The sequence below is a fragment of the Pteropus medius genome, unplaced genomic scaffold (assembly GCF_902729225.1).
Source record: "Pteropus medius unplaced genomic scaffold, Ma_sr-lr_union100, whole genome shotgun sequence".
NCBI lineage: Eukaryota > Metazoa > Chordata > Mammalia > Chiroptera > Pteropodidae > Pteropus > Pteropus medius.
Window position 1 is genome coordinate 29270727 of NW_024349519.1, and position 23292 is coordinate 29294018.

At 54.6% G+C, this 23292-nt stretch overlaps 2 protein-coding genes and 1 non-coding gene across 7 annotated transcripts; all 3 read left to right on the forward strand.

The window, feature by feature from the left end:
• Positions 1-1011: 1011 nt before the first annotated feature.
• Positions 1012-16084, forward strand: TNPO2 (transportin 2). Of its 5 annotated transcripts, none has more exons than XM_039882813.1 (25): positions 1024-1178; positions 2626-2737; positions 3391-3466; positions 3552-3701; positions 5699-5805; positions 5888-6021; positions 6102-6183; positions 6259-6381; positions 6486-6604; positions 7436-7496; positions 7595-7760; positions 7960-8112; positions 9710-9935; positions 10140-10311; positions 10771-10857; positions 10936-11043; positions 11145-11303; positions 11819-11906; positions 12092-12190; positions 12718-12813; positions 13112-13217; positions 13485-13584; positions 13664-13738; positions 13854-13981; positions 14064-16084. In XM_039882813.1, exons 2-24 carry the CDS (start codon positions 2639-2641, stop codon positions 13959-13961), a joined length of 2694 nt encoding a protein of 897 aa, XP_039738747.1. In that variant the 5' UTR covers positions 1024-1178; positions 2626-2638; the 3' UTR covers positions 13962-13981; positions 14064-16084. The 5 variants fall into 5 exon arrangements, 4 of the variants coding, with proteins under 4 accessions (XP_039738747.1, XP_039738749.1, XP_039738748.1 ...); XM_039882815.1 differs by having other exon boundaries at positions 1027-1178; positions 13142-13217; XM_039882814.1 differs by lacking the exon at positions 1024-1178 and adding an exon at positions 1394-1485.
• LOC120618805 (small nucleolar RNA SNORD41) lies at positions 9990-10059 on the forward strand. The gene has a single exon (XR_005657306.1). It is a non-coding gene; the product is annotated as a small nucleolar RNA SNORD41 (small nucleolar RNA).
• Positions 16085-17339: 1255 nt separating the features above from the next.
• On the forward strand, positions 17340-22859 carry FBXW9 (F-box and WD repeat domain containing 9). Its single transcript, XM_039882817.1, has 10 exons — positions 17340-17854; positions 19049-19188; positions 19269-19394; positions 20546-20658; positions 20744-20835; positions 21687-21835; positions 21918-22031; positions 22161-22250; positions 22335-22400; positions 22483-22859. The coding sequence occupies exons 1-10, from the start codon at positions 17446-17448 to the stop codon at positions 22555-22557; spliced, it is 1374 nt and encodes a 457-aa protein (XP_039738751.1). The 5' UTR covers positions 17340-17445; the 3' UTR covers positions 22558-22859.
• Positions 22860-23292: the final 433 nt, after the last annotated feature.

Consider the following 23292-nt stretch of genomic DNA (forward strand, 5'->3'; position numbering starts at 1 on the left):
CCTCTCCCGAGGTCAAAAAGTCTCTCAGGGCAAGACTGCGTTGTTCTTTGGGATTAGAGCCCTAGTTCTAAATTCAGTAAATTTAGTAAATACTGGTTTAGGAAGGGGCTGAATACAATGAAAGGACGGCCTTGAGCCTGGCGGAGTAGAAGCCATGTTATAAAAGAACAATTTTGCTAATGCTTAATTTAGATTACCTCGAACCCAGCAGGCTATATGTACGCTTATTATACTCATTTGACGAATGGGGACACTAAGGCTCTGAGTGGCAGGAGGTCGCCCATCTTGTTATCAGTAAGGTCAGGAGGGGAAACGGGTGCTCACGGGTCTCCAGCTCCACCCTGCTCAAGGGCCCTACTTTGTCCACTGACAGAGAAAGGATCACAAAAAGGCCTTTTTCATGACCCTGCCCTTACCTAAATATCCTGGGCTGTTCTACTTCATTCAGCTTCAGGTAGGAAAAATGATTAGGCCTTTTGCTCCAGCGAACTATTTTATTAGTTCATTTCATTTAAAATTTTACATCCTTGTATAAAAATTGTCAAACAGTACTGCAAAGTAATGTAAAATGTGGCAGAGGCTTCTGTAGGAACTCAACCCGTTTCAGGCACTCCCTTTGTCTGGCTTTCTTTTGTCTCTTGGATATAAAGTACACCCCGGGCTGTTCCCTCCATCCACTCTTTCCTTGTACTTCTCCCAAATACCCGCTGGATGGGGAGGGGTGCGGAGACACAGCTCAATTCTTAGAGGAGGAGATGACGAAGACACAGTTGGCTCTGGCCAAGAGGTTCCCGGGTCCACGACACCTCGAAAGTCCTCACGTGCCACCAAACTCAGTTCAAGCGAAGAGCTGCTGTCAGGCCGGTGTGAGAGTCACCGAGAAAAACAAGCCTCTCGGAGGACCGGCGGGCTAGAGAGGCTGAGAGAGTCTGCGACTCTTCGGTCACGTGGTTCGGCATCGGCTGGGCCTGGATCTCCCGGGTGCCAGGCCACGTGTGCTAGCTACTCCTTCCAATTGGCTGTGCTGGACCAATTTGAACGGCGTACGGAAGCCGCCTTGGCTCATCCACGGCCGCGTTTTTTTTTTTTTTTTAATTCCCTCTCTTTGGCTCCCTCCTTCCGCGCGAGTCTCCTGAGAAGCCACAGCGCAAGGCCCCGCCGCTGCCGCCCCGGGCCTGGTAAGTAGGCCTCACCGGAGCCAGACCGGCTCCGCCCCAGCATGCGTCGACCGCTGCCAGGGTCTGGGCCTGTGCCGCGCGCGGCCCAGGCATCGGGGCCGCGCCTGACCCGGGAAGGCCGAGAACCCAGTTGGGCCCGATTCTTGAGGCAGCAAGAACGGGCCAGGGGGGAGGGGAAAACCGAGCCGGGCTTAGGGGGTGGGGCCTCGGAGCCGGGCGAGGTCTCGGTGCCACGAGGATCGGGCCAGTTGGGGCGCTTGGGGTCGGAGCTGGAGGGGATCTGATTGGGGGACATCGCGAGGATCAGGTGTGTGTGGATCCGGGGGCTTTCGGCGGGACTTGAGATTTGGATCTGTTTGAGGGAGCCACTGTGAAGTTGGGGGCAGGGGCTTGTTGGAGCTCTGATGGGAGGGCGATCAGACTGGCGGCGGAGACTTTGCTGGGTCTGACTGCAGGGAGCATCTCAGATCGTTGAGAATGCTCGGGGAATTGTTCCACCGAGCCTCATTAGAAGGAGTCGGATGAAAAGAAAGGGGTTTCGGTTCGAGTTGGTGGGGAGCTTGGCGGAACGGCTAGAGGCATCAGAATCTGTCAGCAGAGGAGTTACTGTTCCTGCTGTGGCTGGGGGGCGAGAATCCGAGGGAAAGGCTTGGCCAGATCTGATTAGAGAAAGGGACAGGGACCTGTCCATGGGGCCTCTGTCGCGGGGCGGGCGGGCTTGGCTGGCTGTCTTACAGAAAAGCGACACGGACCTGTCTGGCGATTCATTCTGACCTGATTAAGGAGAATCGCTGGATGAAGTCTAGCTAGGCTAGAAAGGGGGGCTTCTGGCATCCGTCTGAGCTTGTTGGGCGGGATTAGGGGAGGCAGCGGGGGTCAGGACGATCGGAGTGCCTTGGGACAGTGCACCTGGAGAGGCTCAGGGACCAGTCCGGGGCAGAGGAGGCATCTGGGATCTGGCGGTGCTAGATTTTGGGAGAAGGAGATCTTCGGGGACTGTGCCTACACCGGGGAGACCACGGAGACTGGGGCACTTTCGCTGTCTAGGGCAGGGCTCCTGGATGGAGAGAGGTGGCTGGGCCTTCGCCTAGCGGCTGCAAAAGAGATGAAAGCCTTAGGGCCCGCAGTCGGAGGCGGCGGCAGGGGCTGTCCTAGGACTAAAGCTTCGAACAAGGCCGGGTCAGGATCCGCCGGGCCCTGCCACCGCCTCCCATGGCTTTTTTCCACATCCCCCCGCCCGCGCTCTCGAGCCCGAGACTGCGCGGCGGTGGATGCGTAGCTGGAGGGGACCCTGCACTTGGTCTGGCGTTTATTGGCGGCTTCCTCCTGTCCACCGAGGGCGCTCCCGTCGTACCGCCGCCGCCGCCGCCACCTCCTTGGGGGCTCTGCCTGGGTCTCACGCGGAGTCTCCGGGACCCAGCGCTGACTTCGGCCCCTACCCCCGCAGCTCGCCTTGCGCCATGGACTGGCAGCCAGATGAGCAGGGCCTGCAGCAGGTCCTACAACTGCTCAAAGACTCGCAGTCACCCAACACAGCCACACAGCGTATAGTGCAGGATGTATCCTTCCTTCCTTCCGGGCTTAGGGGAACTGGGCAGAGACATCTGCAGCCCCTGACGGCCAGAGAGGACGGGGCCTACCCACTACTTCCCAAACTTTCTCCTGTGGCTAGGAGCTGTCCTAGACAGAGAATTAAGGATTATAGATTTTGGATCTCATTCCCAGAGGAAATTTGGCCCCGTGGGGGTGGGGTGGGGGAACACCTCTAGTTGGCACTCAGCTTTTGTTAGGTTCATGGTTAAAATTTTTGTTTCAATTGATTAAAATACTGTAAGTTAAACTTTTAAAATATTTAAACCACAGGGGAGTTTTACTTGATGTATTCCGTTTTTTAAAAAAGCAGGCAACATTGGACTGCTCGTGAGCAGAGCTGAGTAGCAGCTACCCCCATCAGATAGACACGTCTGCCAACCCTCTGCTGCTCTGGCCAGGTCTTCAGGAGTGATGGGGAGCTTATGCTTGCGTCCCCTCACCCCAGATGAATTTGATGTGCCTTAAATGCTACATTCTTCTGGGCATGGGGGTTGACAGGTAGGGTCCTAGGAACTGGCTGCCTGGTCCTAGTGATCAGAGGTACTATCTGCAACATGGCAGTAAGGGGGCCTCACATGGGGAAGGCCCTTGTCTCCCAAGTCCCTTAACAACTTGGCAGAAACTCAAACAGCTGAACCAGTTTCCTGACTTCAACAACTACCTGATCTTCGTCCTGACCAGACTAAAGTCAGAAGGTATGTTGCCCTCGGTGCCCCTCCATGCAGGCCGGACCCCACTCCTTCCCTCGTGGTCCTCTGAGCCTCAACTCTCTTCCTCCAGATGAGCCGACTCGCTCTCTCAGTGGTCTCATCCTCAAGAACAACGTGAAGGCGCATTACCAGAGCTTTCCACCGCCTGTGGCTGACTTCATCAAACAGGAGTGTCTCAACAACATCGGTGACGCCTCCTCTCTCATCCGAGCCACCATAGGTGAGGGGGGCAGCAGTAATTGCTGAGCCCTCTTGATCAAGAAGCATCTCAGCATGTTAAGCGTATCGATTCTCTGTGGATGGTAGAACTATTACTATTGCCACTTTGCAGATGAGGAAACTGAGGCACAGAGAGGTTAAGGGACTTGCCTGTAAGTAGCAGAGCTCAGCAGTGACCAGCGCAGGTCCATGCTCTGAACCACCCCCTCCTGAAATAGCCATTCTTGCTTCTGAGTCACTCAATGTCCAGAATTTTGTGTTAGGTCCTCAATGCGTAGCAGAATGAAATCAGAGCTCCCTGCTGTTGTGGAGTTTGGTGTCATTAATGATTTGACTGAACTAAATCAGACCAATAATGATTTAGCTGAAATGTGAGTTAGCTTTGTGTTGGAGCCTTACAGACTCCGGAAGGCTGCCTGAGGGAGTTAACAGGATGACCAAGAATTTTCTGCAATCTTTAAGTCTTTTTATTACTGATAAGTACGAACTCTACTATTTATGGCTGACTTACTTCCCCCCCCTCCCCAGCTTTATTGAGGTATAATTGACATATGATTTACATTTTTTTCTTAAATCTATTTCAACGTCTAAAATTTGCTTTTAAAAGAATGTTATATGTACTCGTTTTAAATATAAATACAGATTTGCTTGCCCTAAAGCAGTGGTCCCCAACCTTTTTGGCACCAGGGACCGGTGCTCCTGTGAGAATTTAATGCCTGATGAACTGAGGTGGAGCTGAGGCAGTGATGCTAGCCCTGGGGAGCGGCCGCAAATATGGATGAAGCTTTGCTTGCTTGCCCACCGCTCACCTCCTGCTGTGCAGCCTAGTTCCTAACAGGCTATGGACCAGTACCTATTCACAGCCTGGGGGTTGGTGACCCCTGCTCTAAAGGGAAGGTAGTCTTAAAATGCAATAAAAACAAAAAAATATTAAATTTGAGTTAAGATGCTGGGGCCTGCTTAAAGGGCTGACCTTGGGGCTTGCTGCTTCTGTTAAAAGTGACCCTTAGCCCTTACAGTACCCCCTCTCAGGCCCGCAGAAGGATCTAGACTTACCAAGCTCATTCCAGGTATCAGGTTCTGCTCTGAATACTTGAGTTAAGTCACTGAAGTTTCCTGGTAGCCCTAGGAAGCCAGTGGTCTTTATCCCCATTGAGGCACAGAGAGGTTAGGAGATGTGGCCAGTGTCACACAGACAGAGATGGTATCGGGACTATACTCTCTACTACAAGGAGCACTATTCCTAGCAGGTGTGTGAGCCAGGGTCATCTGGAGTATTAGCAGTGGCAGCTTCTTTGGGAAAGACTGCCACCTGCTGGCTTTAAATACCACCTGCACTGACATCACCTGCATTCACCTTAGCTGCCAGACCCTTCCGCTGCCTTCATGCTTCAGATGCCTACTGCAGGTTGTACTTGGGTTTCTAGTAAGCTGTATAAGTCTTCTCTGAGGCCATACGGCCCTGGCAAGAACTGCCCTCTGCCCCCTCCCAGCACTCGCTTCTTCCCACTTCACCCTACTGGCTCCTCACCCATCTGTAAGCTCCCCAGGCCTACTCCCAGGCTTTTGTACCTGCCATTCCCTCTGCCTAGGATGCTCTTTTTCCCAGGGACCTAGATGACTTCTCTCTAATCATTAGGTCTTTGCTCACGTGTCAAGATGTCACCTGGGGAAACTCTGAACACCCAATTTTAAATTGCTACCCTTACTCTCAGCCCCTACTAGCCATCTTCTCTGCTTCACTTCCCTACCTTAGCTCTTGGCATCTACCCTCCCAGGGCTTTTGCAGGTTAATCTTGACCTCCTAGCCTCCCTCACTAGACAGTCAGCTCCCAAGTGCAGGGACTTTGTGTTTAGTTTTGCACTGTATCCCCAGGCCTGGAACAGAGCTGATTTACATTGAAGCACAGGATCTCAGAAGGGGTGTGTAGGGCTCATGGGGGAGAGCGCCTGAAAGTGGCAGGGAGGGCTGAGGCAGTGTCCTTTCCGGCTATCCAGGCATTCTCATCACCACCATCGCTTCCAAGGGTGAGCTGCAGATGTGGCCTGAGCTGCTGCCCCAGCTGTGCAACTTGCTCAACTCAGAGGATTACAACACGTGTGAGGTAAGCGGCAAGCTATGGCCCGCCTGGGCAGGAGCTGGGGCTGGACTGGGACCCACGCCCATGTGTGCTCTTCCCCACTCAGGGAGCCTTTGGAGCCCTGCAGAAGATCTGTGAAGACTCGTCTGAGCTCCTGGATAGTGATGCTCTCAACAGGCCCCTCAACATCATGATCCCCAAGTTCCTGCAGTTCTTTAAGCACTGCAGCCCCAAGATCCGGTGGGTGTGGCCCCCCAGGAGTCTGCAGGGGGCCTGGGATGGGTGGGGCAGGGATGACCCACTTGCCCGATCTCTGCCAGGTCCCATGCCATCGCCTGCGTGAACCAGTTCATCATGGACCGGGCGCAGGCACTGATGGACAATATTGACACCTTCATCGAGGTAGGCCACTGGGCTGGGGGTGAGCAGGGTGAGAGCTGGGAATCCCTACTGTGGCTGACCCTGGCTTCTCTGCAGCACCTCTTTGCCCTGGCTGTGGACGATGACCCCGAGGTACGGAAGAATGTATGCCGCGCTCTGGTGATGCTGCTGGAAGTGCGAATCGACAGGCTTATCCCCCACATGCATAGCATTATCCAGGTTTGCACACCCGTGCTGGCCTGGGTGGGTGTTACAGGTTGAGGGGCAAAGAGGGGCCACCCTTAGTCGGACAGGGCCTTATCCTTTCTCTCATCCCACCCCAGTACATGCTGCAGAGGACCCAGGACCATGATGAGAATGTGGCCCTTGAGGCCTGTGAGTTCTGGCTGACGCTGGCCGAGCAGCCTATCTGCAAGGAAGTTCTGGCCTCCCACCTTGTCCAGTGAGTGTACCTCCTGCCCACTGTCCCACCCCAACCTTCACCTCCTCTATCTCAGTTTACTTTCTATGCCTGTGATTTTGCAAGTGATGTGAAGGTAGCTTTAATGACTTAAAAATTAGGTAAGTTATAGATGGAATAAATGAGAAGTTAACAAAGGCTTCAAGAATAGCTGGATCCAGGTGCTCAAAAGATGTGAAAGGCATCTGTCTAGTTTCAGATCTTCTTTCTCTGTTAGCTTTGTTCTCAGGTGTGATGTTTTTTTTTTTCATGGTCGTGCTGTGGCCTTCTATAGCCTTATAGCTTAGGAACCTCTGAGAAAAGAATTTCTCTCTTGATCAGTATCTCCAGCAAAAGTCCTAGGGCCAACTTGGACTTGCCTGTCCCCAAATCAATGAAGGCTCTAGTCAAAGTTTCCAGTCCTGAGGTACACGGGGGTCCAGCTGAGGGGCCTGGCTGCCCTGCTTGTTTGCTCCCCTAATCTGGCCCCATCCCAGTGAAGTGCCATGTGTCCCTGCCTTACGGCATGCTAGGGATTAGACAGTGTTCTAAGCTCAGTGTATTCAGGGGTTGGTAGTTCCTAGAGTGGCCAGGTCTGGGGCAGGAGCCTTCCAGTGGAGCCAGGAGTTGTGTCAGCTCTGTTCCTGTTACAGTAGCTGAGACTAGGTTGAGACAGTTCCCATTAAGGGAAATGAATGGATGCAGGGCCAATAGAATCAGCGTGCTCAGTGCAGTTGGCCTTTGATGCCCCCATTTGTACCTCTGCTTCCCTCTTGCTCAGGCTTTGAGCCCGCAGGGGGCCTGCCTCCTAATGAACAGCCTCTCTTCCAACAGGTTGATCCCCATCCTGGTGAATGGGATGAAGTACTCGGAAATTGACATCATCCTGCTCAAGGTCAGCTGGGGCTGACCACTGGGCACAGGCTGGCACGTGAGGGCCGGGTTGTAGGGGCTGGGACTGTGGTGGTCCTTAGTGGTCTGCCTGGCCCACAGGGGGATGTGGAGGAGGACGAGGCGGTTCCTGATAGTGAGCAGGACATTAAGCCACGCTTCCACAAGTCGCGCACAGTGACGCTACCCCATGAGGCTGAGCGGCCTGACGGCTCTGAGGACGCAGAAGATGATGATGATGATGATGCTTTGTCCGACTGGAATCTGAGTGCGTGGCCCTGGCAGGGTTTGGTGGTGGTGGGTAGGGAGAAGCCAGCCCTGGACTCCCTCTCGGGAGTCGATGAGAAGCCTATGTGGAGTAGATTGTGAAGATTCTGATCACGATCTCTGCTCTGGGGGTATGGTCGAGGAGGCCTTGCCTGACAGGCTTCCCTGAGCACATCCCCTGATTTCTATTCCCACCTCAGGGAAGTGCTCGGCAGCTGCACTGGACGTCTTGGCCAATGTCTTCCGGGAGGAACTACTGCCCCACCTCCTTCCTCTGCTCAAGGGCCTCCTCTTCCACCCTGAGTGGGTGGTCAAAGAGTCGGGCATCTTGGTACTGGGCGCCATCGCTGAGGGTGAGTGCCCCCAAGCCTGGCTGTGCCTGACCTCTGACCCCTTGTGCTGTTGTGATTCTGGGGCTGGCTGAGGCAGGTCAACCTGGAGGGGACGATGCCATCCCTGAGTTCTGTCCAGAGGCCTGCTCAGCCCCTCCTAACAGCTCCTTGATTTGAGTCTTCCCCTCAGCCATGGGCCTGAAAGGAATCCCAAATCCTAGAGTGCAAGCCCTCTTCTGAATTCTCAGACAAGCAATTCTGTAAGGTTATAAGCATAACCATAGCTATAGCAATAATAAGAACAGCCACTTCTGCAGTGCTTGTCCTATGGCAGGCAGCCTGGTCCCATGGTCTCACCATCGCCTGATGAGGTGGGTTTCATAGATGGGGAAACTGAGGTATAGAGGGATGTACTTCACTTCTCCAGTCACCTAGGGTGTAGCTGGGTCTCAGACCTGCTCCTGGCTATGGGCTGGATTCCCAGAATAAATGTGCAGTGGTGGTGTTTCTTCTAACTTCACATGGTGCGTCGTTACTGCTGTGACTTTTGGGTTCCCTTCATCCCAATGGGATATACAGCTTAGATGACCAGAGGGCTTTGCGAGTCTATTAACAGGCATCACTTATGACCTCTTAGGCATCCAGGACTATCCTAAAAAGTTCAGACATAGCAAGAGAGCTTTCAAAATTATTTAAGGAAAGGTTATAATAAGTGTAATATAGCTTATGATAATACATGTGCACATATTAACCCTTTTCCTATTTAGAAAAAAGTGCAGCTCGCTGCCAGCATTAATTTAACATCACATGTAGGAATGCTACGTTTTGTAGGATATGACATTTTCAGCGATGGAGAATTACTATATTTTGTAAATGGATATACCACTACTAAAAGCAGAATGCTATAAATAGAATGTCATTTGTTTCCGAAGATTATCGATTTACTAGAGATGTGAAAATAATAATAATATAGTAATATAATAATAAAGTGAGGTATTTCGTGGTAAACTTTGGGGGTGATGTTAGGACTGTAATCTGTGAATTATCTAGGAGTAAATGCTGCAGCTACATGTGCTGCTGGCAAGTTTTCTTGGGGCAAAGGGAAAATGGATTAATCAACTACGTTGGGTGTTCTATTTATTCATGGGAAAAGACTTACAAGAATTAGTCCTAAACCAGTAAAAACAGATTGCTTGCCTTGGATTATTAGAGGATATCCTGTTATCTGTTCTCTAATTAAAAAGCATACTCGTGGCTTTAAAAAAAAACAGAAAAATCACAAATACCCAAGAAAAATTTCAAAAGACAAGTACTTTCCGTTTATTGGGGTCACTGCTGCCCACAAAGCCTGAGTCACTGTGCAACCCGGTTATCTATGAATTAAATTAATGAGTGGCCATGACGGAGTGGACCTAACGAATGGTGGGGCAAGGTTTACTCTGATGCTATTTCCCCTCCTGACCCCACCTTTCACAGGCTCTATGACTGTGAGCCAGTTATTTAACCTCTGAGCCTCAGTTTCTCCGTCTGTCAGGTGCAACAGCCTGATCCTCTCCTGTAAAGTTGGGTGTGTCCAGGCTCAGCTGGGCTCAGGCTTGCCCCCGTGCCATCCTTGCAGGCTGTATGCAGGGCATGGTGCCCTACCTGCCCGAGCTGATCCCGCATCTCATCCAGTGCCTGTCAGACAAGAAGGCCCTGGTCCGCTCCATCGCCTGCTGGACACTGAGCCGCTACGCCCATTGGGTGGTCAGCCAGCCACCCGACATGCACCTCAAGCCTCTGATGACGGAACTGCTCAAGCGCATCCTGGATGGCAACAAGAGGGTGCAGGAGGCAGCCTGCAGGTGACTTCCCACCCTGGCCCCACAGTCCCCACCCCTAACCCACTAGCTGCTCTCTGGGAAGTGACGACACTCATTATTCCTGACATCCCACTGATGTCTAATGTATTCGTACTGGCTGATCCCAAGTACCCCCAATTCCTGTTTCCACCTGCATATGGCCCAGCCCCATCAGTAGATGCCCACTGAGCCCTTCCTGCCTTCCAGTGCCTTCGCCACCCTGGAGGAAGAGGCCTGCACGGAGCTGGTGCCCTACCTCAGCTATATTCTGGACACCCTTGTCTTTGCCTTTGGCAAGTACCAGCACAAGAACCTGCTCATCCTCTATGATGCCATTGGCACCCTGGCCGACTCTGTGGGTCACCACCTCAACCAGCCGGTGAGACCCCACAATGGCTCCCTTCTGATCTCCTGTGTCCCTTGGCATCCAGTGACCTGGCGGCGACCCTGTGTTGCACGCCAGGGATGTGGCCGTGACCTCAACAGGCAGACAGACAGACCCGGGCCCCACCCTCGCCATGCTCTCAGTCTAGTGGGGGAGACAGTTATGAGATAGTGTGGTAAGTGCTTTGCCGGGGAAGCTCAGGGGCCTACGGGAACCAGGAGGTGCTGACCTAGGCTCCGAGGGGGCAGGGGTGGATAGAACTGGGCTCGGGACAGGTGAGAAGGGCCCGGAGGTCTGGCTGGATGGCGAGGTCTTGCAGGGCCCCATGAGCCACAGTGAGGAGCCCAGGCCTCACTGCTCAGGCGATGGGCACCTCTGAGTCACAGGGAATTCTGCTGGTATCTAGGATGCTACCCCTGCCTAGGGAGCCCCAACTTCCTGCTCTCCCTCCAGGAATACATCCAGAAGCTGATGCCTCCACTCATTCAGAAGTGGAATGAGCTCAAGGATGAAGACAAGGACCTCTTCCCTCTGTTGGAGGTGGGTGGGCTCTAGGCTCCCTCCCGTAATCCCTCCCCACTCTGCCTGAGTTCACCTCTCCTACCTTCCTCCTGCCAGTGTCTGTCATCCGTGGCCACTGCCCTGCAGAGCGGCTTCTTGCCCTACTGCGAGCCTGTCTACCAGCGCTGCGTCACCCTGGTGCAGAAGACGCTGGCCCAGGCCATGGTGAGCACCTCTCCTCTGCCACACCGCTATTCACTCCTGAGCTGCTGCCCCAGCCCTAGCCCGTCCTCCTCACCTGCCTGCCCACTGCCATCTGTGCTCAGATGTACACTCAGCACCCTGAACAGTATGAGGCCCCCGACAAGGACTTCATGATCGTGGCACTAGACCTGCTCAGCGGCCTGGCTGAGGGCCTGGGTGGCCATGTGGAGCAGCTGGTGGCCCGCAGCAACATCATGACATTGCTGTTCCAATGCATGCAGGTGGGTGAGTGCCCTTCACAGGCCTCTAACTCACAGTGATGATACCAACCAGTCTGTATGGGCCACCCTGGGGGGATTCAGGGCACTGTTTGTGCTCCAAGGACATCAGGGAAAAGAGGCCTGTAAAAAAATCCTTGTAATTTTTTTAAAGGGACTCAAAGAAGACATGAGTATAAAAGCTCATTTTTCAAGCCAACAATGTAGAACATTAAAAAGTAGAAAATAGGAAATGTGGAAGCACAAGTCCCTCTAACATCATCCTAAACTTGTGTAGCAGGATGGTCAGCAGTTACATGTGCTCTCCTCTGTAGCAGTGCCCTGAGCAAGGCACTCGTTCACATGTTCCCCAGGTCCCAATATACAGGGTCCTGCAGCCTCGGTGTTGGGAAGTGAAAGAGTCAGGCCTTGCTCTAGGGACTGCCTCCCTAGTGGCCCTGTGCTGAGGGATTAGTTGGGAACCCAGGCTGGTTGGGGGTAAGGGAGCCCTGCCACGCTGACCCTGCTCTGACCCCCAGGACTCAATGCCCGAGGTCCGGCAGAGCTCCTTTGCCCTCCTGGGAGATCTCACCAAAGCCTGCTTCATCCATGTCAAGCCCTGTATTGGTATGACACCTTTCTTGTTCTTTCCCCAAGACCCCAGCCCTGGCCTCAGGTGATGGAGCAATGACCGGGGAGTACTGTGACCGAACTGGGGTGTATTCGTACTGTCTGATGGGGCCTGCCCGGCCAGGTCTGGAAGCTCATGTTGGTGGGCCCTCCTGCTCAGCACTCCTCTTTCTCCCCACCAGCTGAGTTCATGCCCATCTTGGGCACCAACCTGAACCCCGAGTTCATCTCTGTCTGCAACAATGCCACCTGGGCCATTGGGGAGATCTGCATGCAGATGGGTGAGTGAGTGCCCTGCAGGTGGGCTGGCCCTGCCCCTCCCCCATTGGCCTGGTCCCCTCAAGAGGGCGCTGGTGCTCCTTGAGGAAGGCTCCATGGGCCAGGGGCATGAGGACACCTCTGAGCATTTTTATCAGAGATAGGCTGAATAGCTGAAAGGTTTTCTGTAATTGGCTTCTACAAAGAGTCAGTACAGGAGACCTGTTCTGATTGGACTGTTTGCCACCTCCCAACCTGCATGCAGTTGGCTGAAAGGCCCACTGGGATTTATAGAGACTGGCAGCTTCCCCATCCCCCAGCAGGGAGGCTGGTCCATGTGGCCTCACCCTGATGTCCAGTGATGACTTCGGGGTAGCTTCTGGTATTTGGAAGGTGTGGATCTATCTTGGGTTGGCCACAGGTCCTGGGCTGGGGACCAGCCAGTTTTTCGTTTCTTCGCCAGTTGCAATTAGCCAGTGTCTAGATGAAACTGGGGTAGTCAGTGTGGGTGGTGTGGGTTGTGCAAGGCTCTGACTGGCTGGTCCCACAGGGGCAGAGATGCAGCCCTACGTGCAAATGGTCCTCAACAACCTGGTGGAGATCATTAACCGGCCCAACACACCCAAGACACTGCTGGAAAACACAGGTGGGCACCAGGTCTGGGCCACCACTGCTCCCTTGCCCACCTCCTGGAGGCGGGCTTCATGGCTGGGAGTTGAGAAGAGGCTTTGAGAAAGAACCAGGGAAGGTGTCTAGAAGGGTCTGGAAGGGGTTTTGGGAGGAGCAGCAAGAAAGATACTAGCCTCAGGGGAGACCAATGCTGGGCCAAGCTCTGTGGGCCAGACAGCTGGCAGGAGCTATTCCCTTGGGGCCTGAGGGGCGGGGCTGGTGCCTCATGCCAGAGGCCCCGCCACGTACCGTCCCGGGGCCGCTCGGGGTTGCAGGTCGCCTGACGAGTCCCTCTGCCATTCCAGCCATCACCATCGGCCGCCTGGGCTACGTGTGCCCACAGGAGGTGGCACCCATGCTGCAGCAGTTCATCCGGCCTTGGTGTGTGCTCACCTGTGTGGGGCCTGCCGTATGGTGGGCTGGGTAGCAGGGTGGGTGGGACAGGCCTAACCCGTCCCCTCACCTGTGCCCACCTAGCCCTGCTCATCCGTAGTTGCACGTCCCAGCCCCATTGCCCACTGACACCCTGCTTTCTCCACACCCCATAAACACATGGCCCACCCCAGCCCTGTCACCCACTGCCCCTCATGGATGCCCCTCCTGCCCCAGCTCCACTAGCTGATTCCTCGATGCTCACCTTCCCCACAGGTGCACGTCCCTCAGGAACATCAGGGACAACGAGGAGAAGGACTCGGCCTTCCGAGGCATCTGCATGATGATAGGCGTCAACCCTGGGGGCGTTGTGCAGGTTGGGGCGGCTGGGCTCTGAGGGAAGGCACTGGGGCTGGGCTTGGGCGGCCCCTCACACAGGATCCGTCGCGTTTCAGGACTTTATTTTCTTCTGCGACGCTGTAGCCTCCTGGGTGAGCCCGAAGGATGACCTTCGGGACATGTTTTATAAGGTGAGGCTCCCACTTAGCCCTGATGTAGTCCTGAGAGGTGGCAGCGGGGAGATCCTCTTAGGGAGAGAGGCTGAGTTCATCTTGAGCTGCTTTGGTGTCCTTTTCCCCCACGCAGATTCTCCACGGCTTCAAAGACCAGGTTGGGGAGGAGAACTGGCAGCAGTTCTCAGAGCAGTTCCCACCGCTGCTCAAGGAAAGGCTGGCTGCCTTCTACGGGGTCTAGAGGAGTGTATCGACTGCCAGGTGAGGAGGCTGCATGCGGGGTGCTGGTGCAGTCATTGGGGCTGAAGGGACACAGGCCCTGATCCTCCCCTTCTCTCCACAGGTTTCTGTCTGCGTCGTCTTGGAGGGGATGCTGGGGATCGCACTGCGTCCAGAAGTCACTGTGCCCTGGTCGAGGGGGGTTAGGGAGGAGTGAGTGGGACCCAAATCCAGACGCCTTCCCTGTCCATGTACCTGCCTGTGTGGCCAGCCAGTGGCGGGCAGGTGGGGTCTCCATGCTCATCCTACAAATGGGAGGGGGGTGGGACTTCTTGGTGGCAAGAGCCCCTTGCTCTAAGCAGGGTCACCTCAGGCAGCCCACTTGGGCCAGCCACGTGGGAGGGAAGAATGAACATGGCCAACCGAATCTGGCATAGGATGAGGCAGGGGGAAAGCAGGCGGGGAGGGTGGGGTCCCTGTAGAGACATAACTCATGTACACATGTGACCACACGCATGTGCGGGCACTGCAGCCCAACCAGGCCAGGCCAGCCGCCCCCCATTCCCTCGACTGCATGGAGACAGTAGAATTAGTGAACCCCTGAGTTAACCCATAAGGCCTTCCGTGTAACTTGCATCTAGAGTTTAAGAAGCTTCTGCCGTTTTGCCAGAATTGGCGGTGATTGGGGAGGGCTGGGTGGGTTGGGGGCCTCTGCCAGGAGCCCGGGGCGGGGGGAAGAGGATGGCCACGTTGGGGCTGCGCGGTCAGCATGTGTACGCTTCGGACTTGCTCCGCATACTTCCTGCCAGCTCTGTGGCAGCCTCAGCCAATGTGTCCCTCTCCTTGTCCTGTCCTAGCCTGAAGAGTGGGGACCACTGGAGCAGCTGGGGCTGGCCAGAGGTCCCCCTTTCTCCCTATCTTGTGCTCCAGTGACTTTTGAAGACACTGGGGTGGGGCTTTTTTTTCTGGAAGAGAGCTGGGGTTGGCCACAGCTGCTGACACCTACTCCCTGTCTCTCTCCATAAGCAAATCCATTTCAAGGGCAGGTCATTTCTCTGTGCTTCTGAGAGTCCTCTTCAAGTTCCGGGCCCAAGTTCTAACACAAGGGCTGGGGCATGTAATTGATGATGAAAAGGGACTAAGGCTTATACTTTGCCAGCAAGAAAGAAACTGAGGGCTTGGAGGAGGAGAAAGGTGGTGCCCTCCCCTGACATCCTGAGCCCAAAGCCTTCCTGTTCATCACAGCTCCCAGTGGGCCCTGAGACCCACTAGATTGAGGCAGTGATTCTAGGGACCCTTCTGGGATTGGTGGGGATGTAGTCACAGTGGGAGAGGCTCTCCTGGAACAGGAGCGAGTGTGGATATTTCCCATTTAGAGACTCAAACCGGGCCCTGCAGCATCCTTAATGTTTTCCTTTTTCTGCTTTCTATTTCTTTGGGGGCCCTTTTTGGGGGTTTGGAGGGTTTGACTGGATTCCTGCATTGTGGGTCCTGCTCCATCCATCCCACCGGGGCCCTGGACCCCACCTCCGTCATAGCCCTGTGTCTCCTCAGACAGGGTGTGGCCCTGTGTCTATTCCAAGGGGCACTTGGTGCACATTCCGTAAACTCAGCTGGTTCCTCCCCTCCTTTGAAACTCCAGCAGGTCTCTGGAAGCCATTTGTAAAAAAAAAAAAAAAAAAAAAAATTTTAAATATCATTTAATTTTCTGGTAATTTCAGTTCTTTGGAGCATCCTCTGCTGGGTCTTGGGGTGTGTGGATGGACTGGCTATCTGATGGGATTGGAAACCCCTTCTCCACCTAGGATTGGGGGCTCCAACCACCTTCAGGGAAGGGGGAGCCTGGTTCGTTGTCTTTTTTTTTTTTTTAAAGAAAACTATTTAATTTTTTAATTTATTTTTGGTTGATTTTTGCACAACGAAGTTGCAGCTTCTCAACTTTCTCCCTTGCCCAGGGCTGCGGACCCTGACTGGCCTTGATCCGCAGTCCCGTTCGTTCCTGTCCTCTTCCCCCTCACCCTCTTCCTCCTGCGGGCTCTAGGGTCTGTCCATTTGTTACCGTGCTGTGCTGGGGGTTGGCGCCGAAATGGCGTGAGATTCCACTTGTGTAGAACTTTGTTGAGTAAAGATCAGTTTCTTGTGAAACCCTTGGTCTCCAGCTGGCCTCCTGTGTCTTTGGCTTTGGCAGTAGAGATGTCGAGGGGGGCCTGGGAAGCTTTAGAAATGGGGATGCACAGGATTCGGGTCAGGAAATAATTGGGGGAGTGGGGAAAGAAGTTAGCTCTAACCAGGGTATATTTTTTGGGAGCCCAGGCCTCTGTTTTCTTTCCTGTAAAATGAGGTGAATATGAAAGATGATTAAATGTGATAACACACATGGAGTGCATTCTCTTGGACGTAATTACAGATCACTAAATGTCCTGAGCTCACTGAAGGCGAGCCATTAGTGTTGCAGCCCCGTTTCATGATCCCCATCTGCCTTAGACTAAACTGAGTGGCGAGGGGCAAGGCCTTGCAGCACTCTCATCTTTGGCTGACTTCACAACTCTGGATCATTGTGTATCTTAGATACTTTGTAAGAAGGCTCAGCCCAGCTCAGGCCTGTGGGAGATACGTAAATATCAGCAACAGTTACTGAGGCAAATAAATTGTTCAGCTCTGGGGATGCACAAGTCTCAGAATAAAATCTTGTGGCAGTTTAGGGCCCAAGGATCACCTGCATCACCCTGGGAAAACGAAAAAATGCTGACACGTCCAAAATTCATTCAACAAGTGTGTACATTTTAGTGAGGGAATAGAAGATAAAACAGCAAAACCGTGGTAATGTTCCATAGAGAAAAATACAGTGAGAAGGGGAATGAGAACATTGGGGAAGATGGTTACAGTCTTACAGTAGGGTACTAGGGAAGATGATGTTTGAGCAAAGAGTCATGTGGATATGAGAAGGGGTCAAGGCAGAGGGACCAAGTGCTGCTTGCCTGGCTGAAGAGGCTTTCAGGAAGTTAAGAGACTTTTTCATCAGTATAATTTAAGGTAATTCAGAGTAACTGTTCCACTTAGGCCTCTAGTGTAACTGCATATTTCTGGCTCTAGAAGGAGAGACAATTCGAATCACTAGTACGACCCAGCCTGCGAACTCGGAAAAGCAGCTTTGCATTTCTAAGTTCGGTGTCACCTGTGAAAGGTGGTGTCACCTGTGAAAGGTGCCTTCGACAGGGACGCAGTTTTCAAACCAGAGTCCGTTGGTCTTCTGCGTCGGCACCACCAGAGATGTTTATTTTAGAAACGCAGGAGCCAGGAATCTGCTTTTTCCAGCTCTAGGCCTATGCAGCTCCAGAACGAGACCACTGGAGCAGGACGGCTGTCAGTAACCGGCCAGCTTCCTCACTTCCGGCCGGCGCCTACTGTCATCAGGCAGCGCCGGAAGCGCCCTCGCGCTGCCTAGGAGACAGGACGCGGGGGCCCGCCGCTGACAGGGCAGGGCCGGCCGCGCCCACTCGGTCGCCATGGAGCTGCCCCCAGGGCCGCGCGACGATCCCTGTGCCTGGGACGATGACTCCGACCCAGAGCCGGACCCCGACCCCGACGCGCAGGCCGAGGCTTATGTGTCTCGCGTGCTCAGTCCGCCGAAATTCGGGGTGGCGCCCCCTCGCACCCCTTCGCTGTCCGCTCCTGCTTCATCCCCTGGAACCCTGGAGCCGCGGGCCGCGTCCAAGGGCCTGGCCATGGGGACCCCGGGCCTGCTGAGTCTTCCTCCGGAGCTACTGCTTGAGATCTGTGCCTACCTGGACGCCTGCTTCGTGCTCCACGTCCTGCCGTGCGTGTGCCACGCGCTGCGCGACCTCGTGCGTGACCATGTCACCTGGAGGCTACGCGCACAGCGTCGCGTACGCGCACCCTATCCAGTGGTGGAAGGTGCGCGTGCTGGGGGACCAGGGTAGCCCGCCCAGGTCAGACTTAAGGTGGGGGAGTGGGTACCTGGGGTGCTATGAGCACAGCTCGTGGAGCAGACTTCCTGGCTGTCCTGGCGCGGTTGGGAGCCGAGGTAGTTACTGTTGGTGCCAAAGTCCTTGACTTCTGAGTGGACAATGAGGGAGATACTTGGGGTCCTAAGGCTGTAGAAACCTTCCCGAGAGGGTTCGGTTCCTCAGCTCAGGATCCAGTGATGCTCAGGCTTGGGGTCTGGTGGAACCAAGGCCCTGACCCTTGGCTGGGGGTTTACACAGAGAGTTGAGGTCTCAGGCTGTTGGAGTCTTCTTGGGGCTCAGGGTGAGCTCAAGAATCTTCAGGTCCTGGGTGTAGATGCTGAGGCAGCAAATGGTGATCCCAAAGCCCCTCACCTCTGGAGTCCTGACCTAGGTGGGGGTGAAGCAGGGACTCAGGTCCAGAGCCTGCAACCCTTGAAGCTAACTAACATAGAGCTTAGAGGTTGTACCAGCAATCACAGATCCTCAAGCTCAGAGTCTAGCCTGGGATCTTAAGCAAGGGCTGGTTATCATTCTCCCTGTCCCCAAGGCCATTGGTCCCTGGGGGATAAGATAGCTCGATGACTTTAAAGTGATAGGACTCTCCTGAATAGCTTGATAAACATAGATGCTTGGGCCCCATCCATACCACTGAACCTCTGCAAACCTAGGCCTTAGGTTCTGCATCTGGACAAGGCTCTCAGGTTTACAGATACTGGTTTGAGAAATACTTCCCTGGGTCTGGTTCAGATGACTGAGGGAGGAAGTCCTCGCTCTTGGGCCCAGCCTGAGGGTTGAGGGACTGGGGTCAGACCTCAGCCAGGGTTGAGGAAGGAGCTTAATGTCCTGAGGCCGCTATCACCCAGATTTGGGTTGGGGGATGGGGCCTGGGAAGGTGGTCCTGAGGCTCTAGTTTCCCAACTTCTGGAAACTGTGGTGAGGAGTACTCCTAGACCTACTTGAAAGGTGAGTGGGCTGGTGGTTCCAAAGCTAGAACCTGGGCCTCCTTGGAGGTGGGGTGAGGGATCCAGGTGGGGGTCTCTCTAAGTTTGGTGCTGGCTGGGCTCCCTCGAAGCCAATGGTGGGCTTAGTGTGGGTAGTAGAGTTCCTGCCCACCGGAGACCCTGCTCGTGGTATCCCACAGAGGAAGACTTTGATTGGCCGGCAGCCTGCATTGAGCTGGAGCAGCATCTGTCACGCTGGGCAGAGGATGGGCGCTGGGCTGAGTACTTCTGCCTGGCTGATGGGCACTTTGCTTCCATCGATTCAGTGCTGCTGCTCCAGGTGAGATGGAGTTCAGGGACTGGGGCCAGGCAGGGGTGGGCCAGGGTGACCCTGAAAACATCACCTCCCTCCCCTTCTAGGGTGGGACCCTCTGTCTGTCGGGCTCCCGAGATCGCAATGTCAACTTGTGGGACCTGCGGCAGCTGGGGGTAGAGCCCAGCCAGGTTCTGGTCAAGGCGCTGGGCACCCAGAACAGCACCCACAAGGTGAGGGGGTGGGAGGCATGGGGCCTGGGTAGGGTGTCGTGACTAAGGAAGTGAGTTTTGGCCCTGGACTTCATAGATTGAAATTTTTCTCTGCTATTATTAGTGTGATTTGGGGTGAGATGTATGACTTCTCTAGGTCTGTTTCTACTTCTGTCCAGGGGTCAATTAGGATAAGGATGAATGAAATGAACAGACATTAAAAACTTCATTCAGACTCAGATACACAGTAGGTGTTCAGTAGTTGTCAGGTATACTCTGAAAGGTAATTAGGAGGCTACCCTTGGGGGTTAAACAACTTTGAGAATGACTGTCATCCTGTGTGAAGTAGCTGTGGAAGGGCACCTCTATTAGTCGGTGAGGCGGTCTAGGCCGGTGGCCAAGATCTTGGTCTTAGAGCCAGGCTGCTGGGTTCAGATTCCCACTCTGCCACTTCCTGGCTGCGTGACCTTGGACGAAGAACTCAAGCTCTCTTTGTGCTCTCAGTTTCCTTATTTGTAGAATGAGACACCTTATAGCAGCGGCGCCCAACCTTTCTGGCACCAGGGACTGGTTTTCCTAGGAGAATAATGCCTGATGATCTGAGGTGGAGCTGAAGCGGTGATGCTAGTGCTGGGGAGCGGCTGCAAATGCAGATGAAGCTTCGCTCGCTCACCCACTGCTCATCTCCTATGTGGCCCGATCCTAACAGGCCATGGACCAGTACCGGTCTGTGGCCCAGGGGCTGGGGACCCCTGCCTTACAGTACTCTCCTTATAGGGTTTGGTGAGGAATAAGTCAGTCATCAGCCAGCATTCTGTGCATATTAGCTCCTGAGACAGGGACTGTTTTTTAACGCTCATTTTCCCAATGAGGAAATAGAAGGAGGGGACCTGATTTGCCCAGGTTGTGGAGTGGAGGTCCCATTCTTAATCATGTTGTCATGTAGCCTCAAATCACCAGTGGTGCTGAGTCTCTGCAGCACTTGATTGAGGAATATTATTGGGTGAGAGATGGGCATGTCCCAGGCCCTGCAGTCAGACCCACAGACTGAAGCTCTAATCTCTACGTGGTGCTGACTTGCTCTGGGTTCTTGGGTCAGTTGTCTCCCTCTTCTGACCTTCGATTTTGTTATCTGTGAAATGGGGACTGTCACATGGGTCCTTGTCCTGCAGGGTTGGGTGTGGTCCCTGGCGGCGCTGGACCACCGAGTGTGCTCTGGTTCCTGGGACAGCACGGTGAAGCTCTGGGACATGGCAGCTGATGGGCAACAGTTTGGCGAGATAAAGTGTGAGGGGTCCTGGGGAGGGGGATTGGGGGAAGCCAGGGCTCTACCTGGTCACAGCTCAGCTCCATGCTCTATGTGTCCTCAGGAGCAAGGCAGCTGTGCTGTGCCTGTCCTACCGGCCTGACATCCTGGTGACTGGCACCTATGACAAGAAAGTGACAGTCTACGACCCCAGAGGTGGGCCAGGGGCCCAAATTGGGGAGAGCAAGGCTGCTTGAGGGCTCCAGGGCCATGCTGGGGAAGGAGACACTCAGGCCTCAGACTTCACAGCTTGGCTGAGGAGACAGTCACATAAACAGTCAGTACTAAGCACTCATAGTGACCTGTGCTGTGCTGGGTGCAACAAAAGCCACTTTTGATGGGGAAGGGGATGGAAGAAGCCCTGCCTCCACCTGGGGCGCAATGAGAGACAGAGGATGCCCAGAGGAGGGCCCTCTGAGCTGGAATCTCGTGGGAGGCAGACAGTCCTTGAGAATCCTGGCTCCCTCACTCTCTAGATCACACCAGTCAAGCTTAAACTTCAGTTTCCCCGTCTGTAAAATCCAGATAACAACAACTTCATCCCCATAAGATTGATGGGAGGAGATGATAAGGACACCAGTGGATTAAATATTAGTTTACATAAAACACCTAGAACAAATACTGCCCAGCACATAAGCCTTTTCTGTTTATTCACTCTTATTTTGTTTAAATGAAGGGCCAACATGCCTTATCCAGGCAGAGCTGAGTGGGGGTAGGGATGGAAGCATGTCTGCTGGCATTGGCTGGCATTTTATGCTGATACTTGCTGAGAGCAGATGGGACAAGAGGAGGGAGATGAAACAGGAGATGGGGGTGCACAGGCCTGGGGGTCCTTGGAGGCCCAGATCCAGCTGGGGTAGGAAAGGAGAGACAGGGTCTCCTGTAGGATGGGGGTGGGGAGGGAAGCCAACCAAGGGTTTTGCAATGGAGGATGGAGGCCTGGGATCTATGGGTGGGCTGGTGGGGCCTCTAATGTCCGCCTCCTTCCTGGCCCATCACCCATGAAGTCGGCCCAGCCCTGTTGAAAAGCCGGCGGCTGCACTCAAGCGCGGTGCTGGCATTGCTGGCGGATGACCAGCATATCATCTCGGGCAGCGAGGACCATACACTCGTAGTGTTCGACCGCCGGGCCAACAGCGTACTGCAGCGGCTGCAGGTGGGCCCTCCCCAGGGGCTGAAGGGGCCAGGGCTGTGGCATGGCCCAGCCCGAGCTGCTCTGTCCTTTGTCCCTCCCACAGCTGGACTCCTACCTGCTCTGCATGTCCTACCAAGAGCCCCAGCTCTGGGCTGGTGACAACCAGGGCCTGCTGCACGTCTTTGCCAACCGGAAAGGCTGCTTCCAGCTTGTTCGGGTCTGCCAGGGCCCTTGCCCCTGTCCTGCCCTCTCCGGGCCTCCTCCCTACCCCTTGACCCCCAGTGGTGGTGGGCGGCTGGCCTTGGCAGAGCCTTGTCTGAGTATCCTCCTTCCCTCCCTCCTGCAGACCTTTGATGTGGGCCACACGTCTCAGATCACAGGGATCAAACACTCGCTGGGGGCCTTGTACACCACGTCCACTGATAAGACCATTCGGGTGAGGCCCCAGGCAAGGCCTCCCTACCTTACCCTCACTGGCCAGGAGCACACCTCTTGACCTTTACCTGTTGCCCCTCACCAGGTACACGTGCCCACAGACCCACCAAGGACCATTTGCACTCGAAGCCACCACAACGTGCTGAATGGGGTAAGGCCTTGCCCTATGTGCCCTGTCCCACATGCCCTACAGGCTGCTTAGAGTACCCCTGAGTTCTCATGTCCCTGCCCAGATCTGTGCTGAGGGCAACCTGGTAGTGGCCGCCTCTGGGGGCCTGTCGCTGGAAGTCTGGAGGCTGCAGGCCTGAGCAGGCGGATGTGGACGTGGATGTGGAACTGCTGGCCGGCAGGCTGGGCCTCTCAATCTTCTCGGGGGACCCTCCCCATCGCTGGTGCTGCCTCGGCTCCGCCCCATAGGCCTGGGGCACAAAAAGTCCTGGCCAGGTTCTGGTGGGGTCCCTGGGCTGGGCTCCATGCCAAGGAAGGCGTGGCTGGTATTCCTGCTTACCCAGGGGGCTGCTCCCCACCTTTGGGCCCTGTTTTCATTAAGATTTGGACCCTTGCTCTCCCTTGAGAGTGAAGGAGAAATAAACCCGATGTACTGGTGCTGTGGGCTGGAGTGGTGCCTGCTTGGGGCTGGGATGCTGGGGATGTGCTTGTGTCTGTGAGATGGTGTGTGGAAGCCTTGGTGACAGCCTTTGCTGTATCTGGGTGCGCCTGTGTCCACCCAAGTGCATTCCTGGGATCATGTGTGTCTGTGTGTCCCTGGGGAGGAGGGCTGGTTGTTTGTGTTGTTTCCATAATCCCAGACCCCATCTGTGCCTATCTGAGTGCCTATGAGCATACATGTGTGAGAGGAAAAGGGAGCTTCTGGAGGATGTGGGGACCTGTCTATATGATGGCATCTGTGTGTGTGTGATGTGTGGACATGGGTGATGAGTGTGTGCATAACATGAATTGGCACGTAGCTAGGGACTCTGCCTGGATGTGTTTATGCAGAGGAAAAGAGAATCTGCTAAGGCTGGCCCATCGGTGCAGGGCAA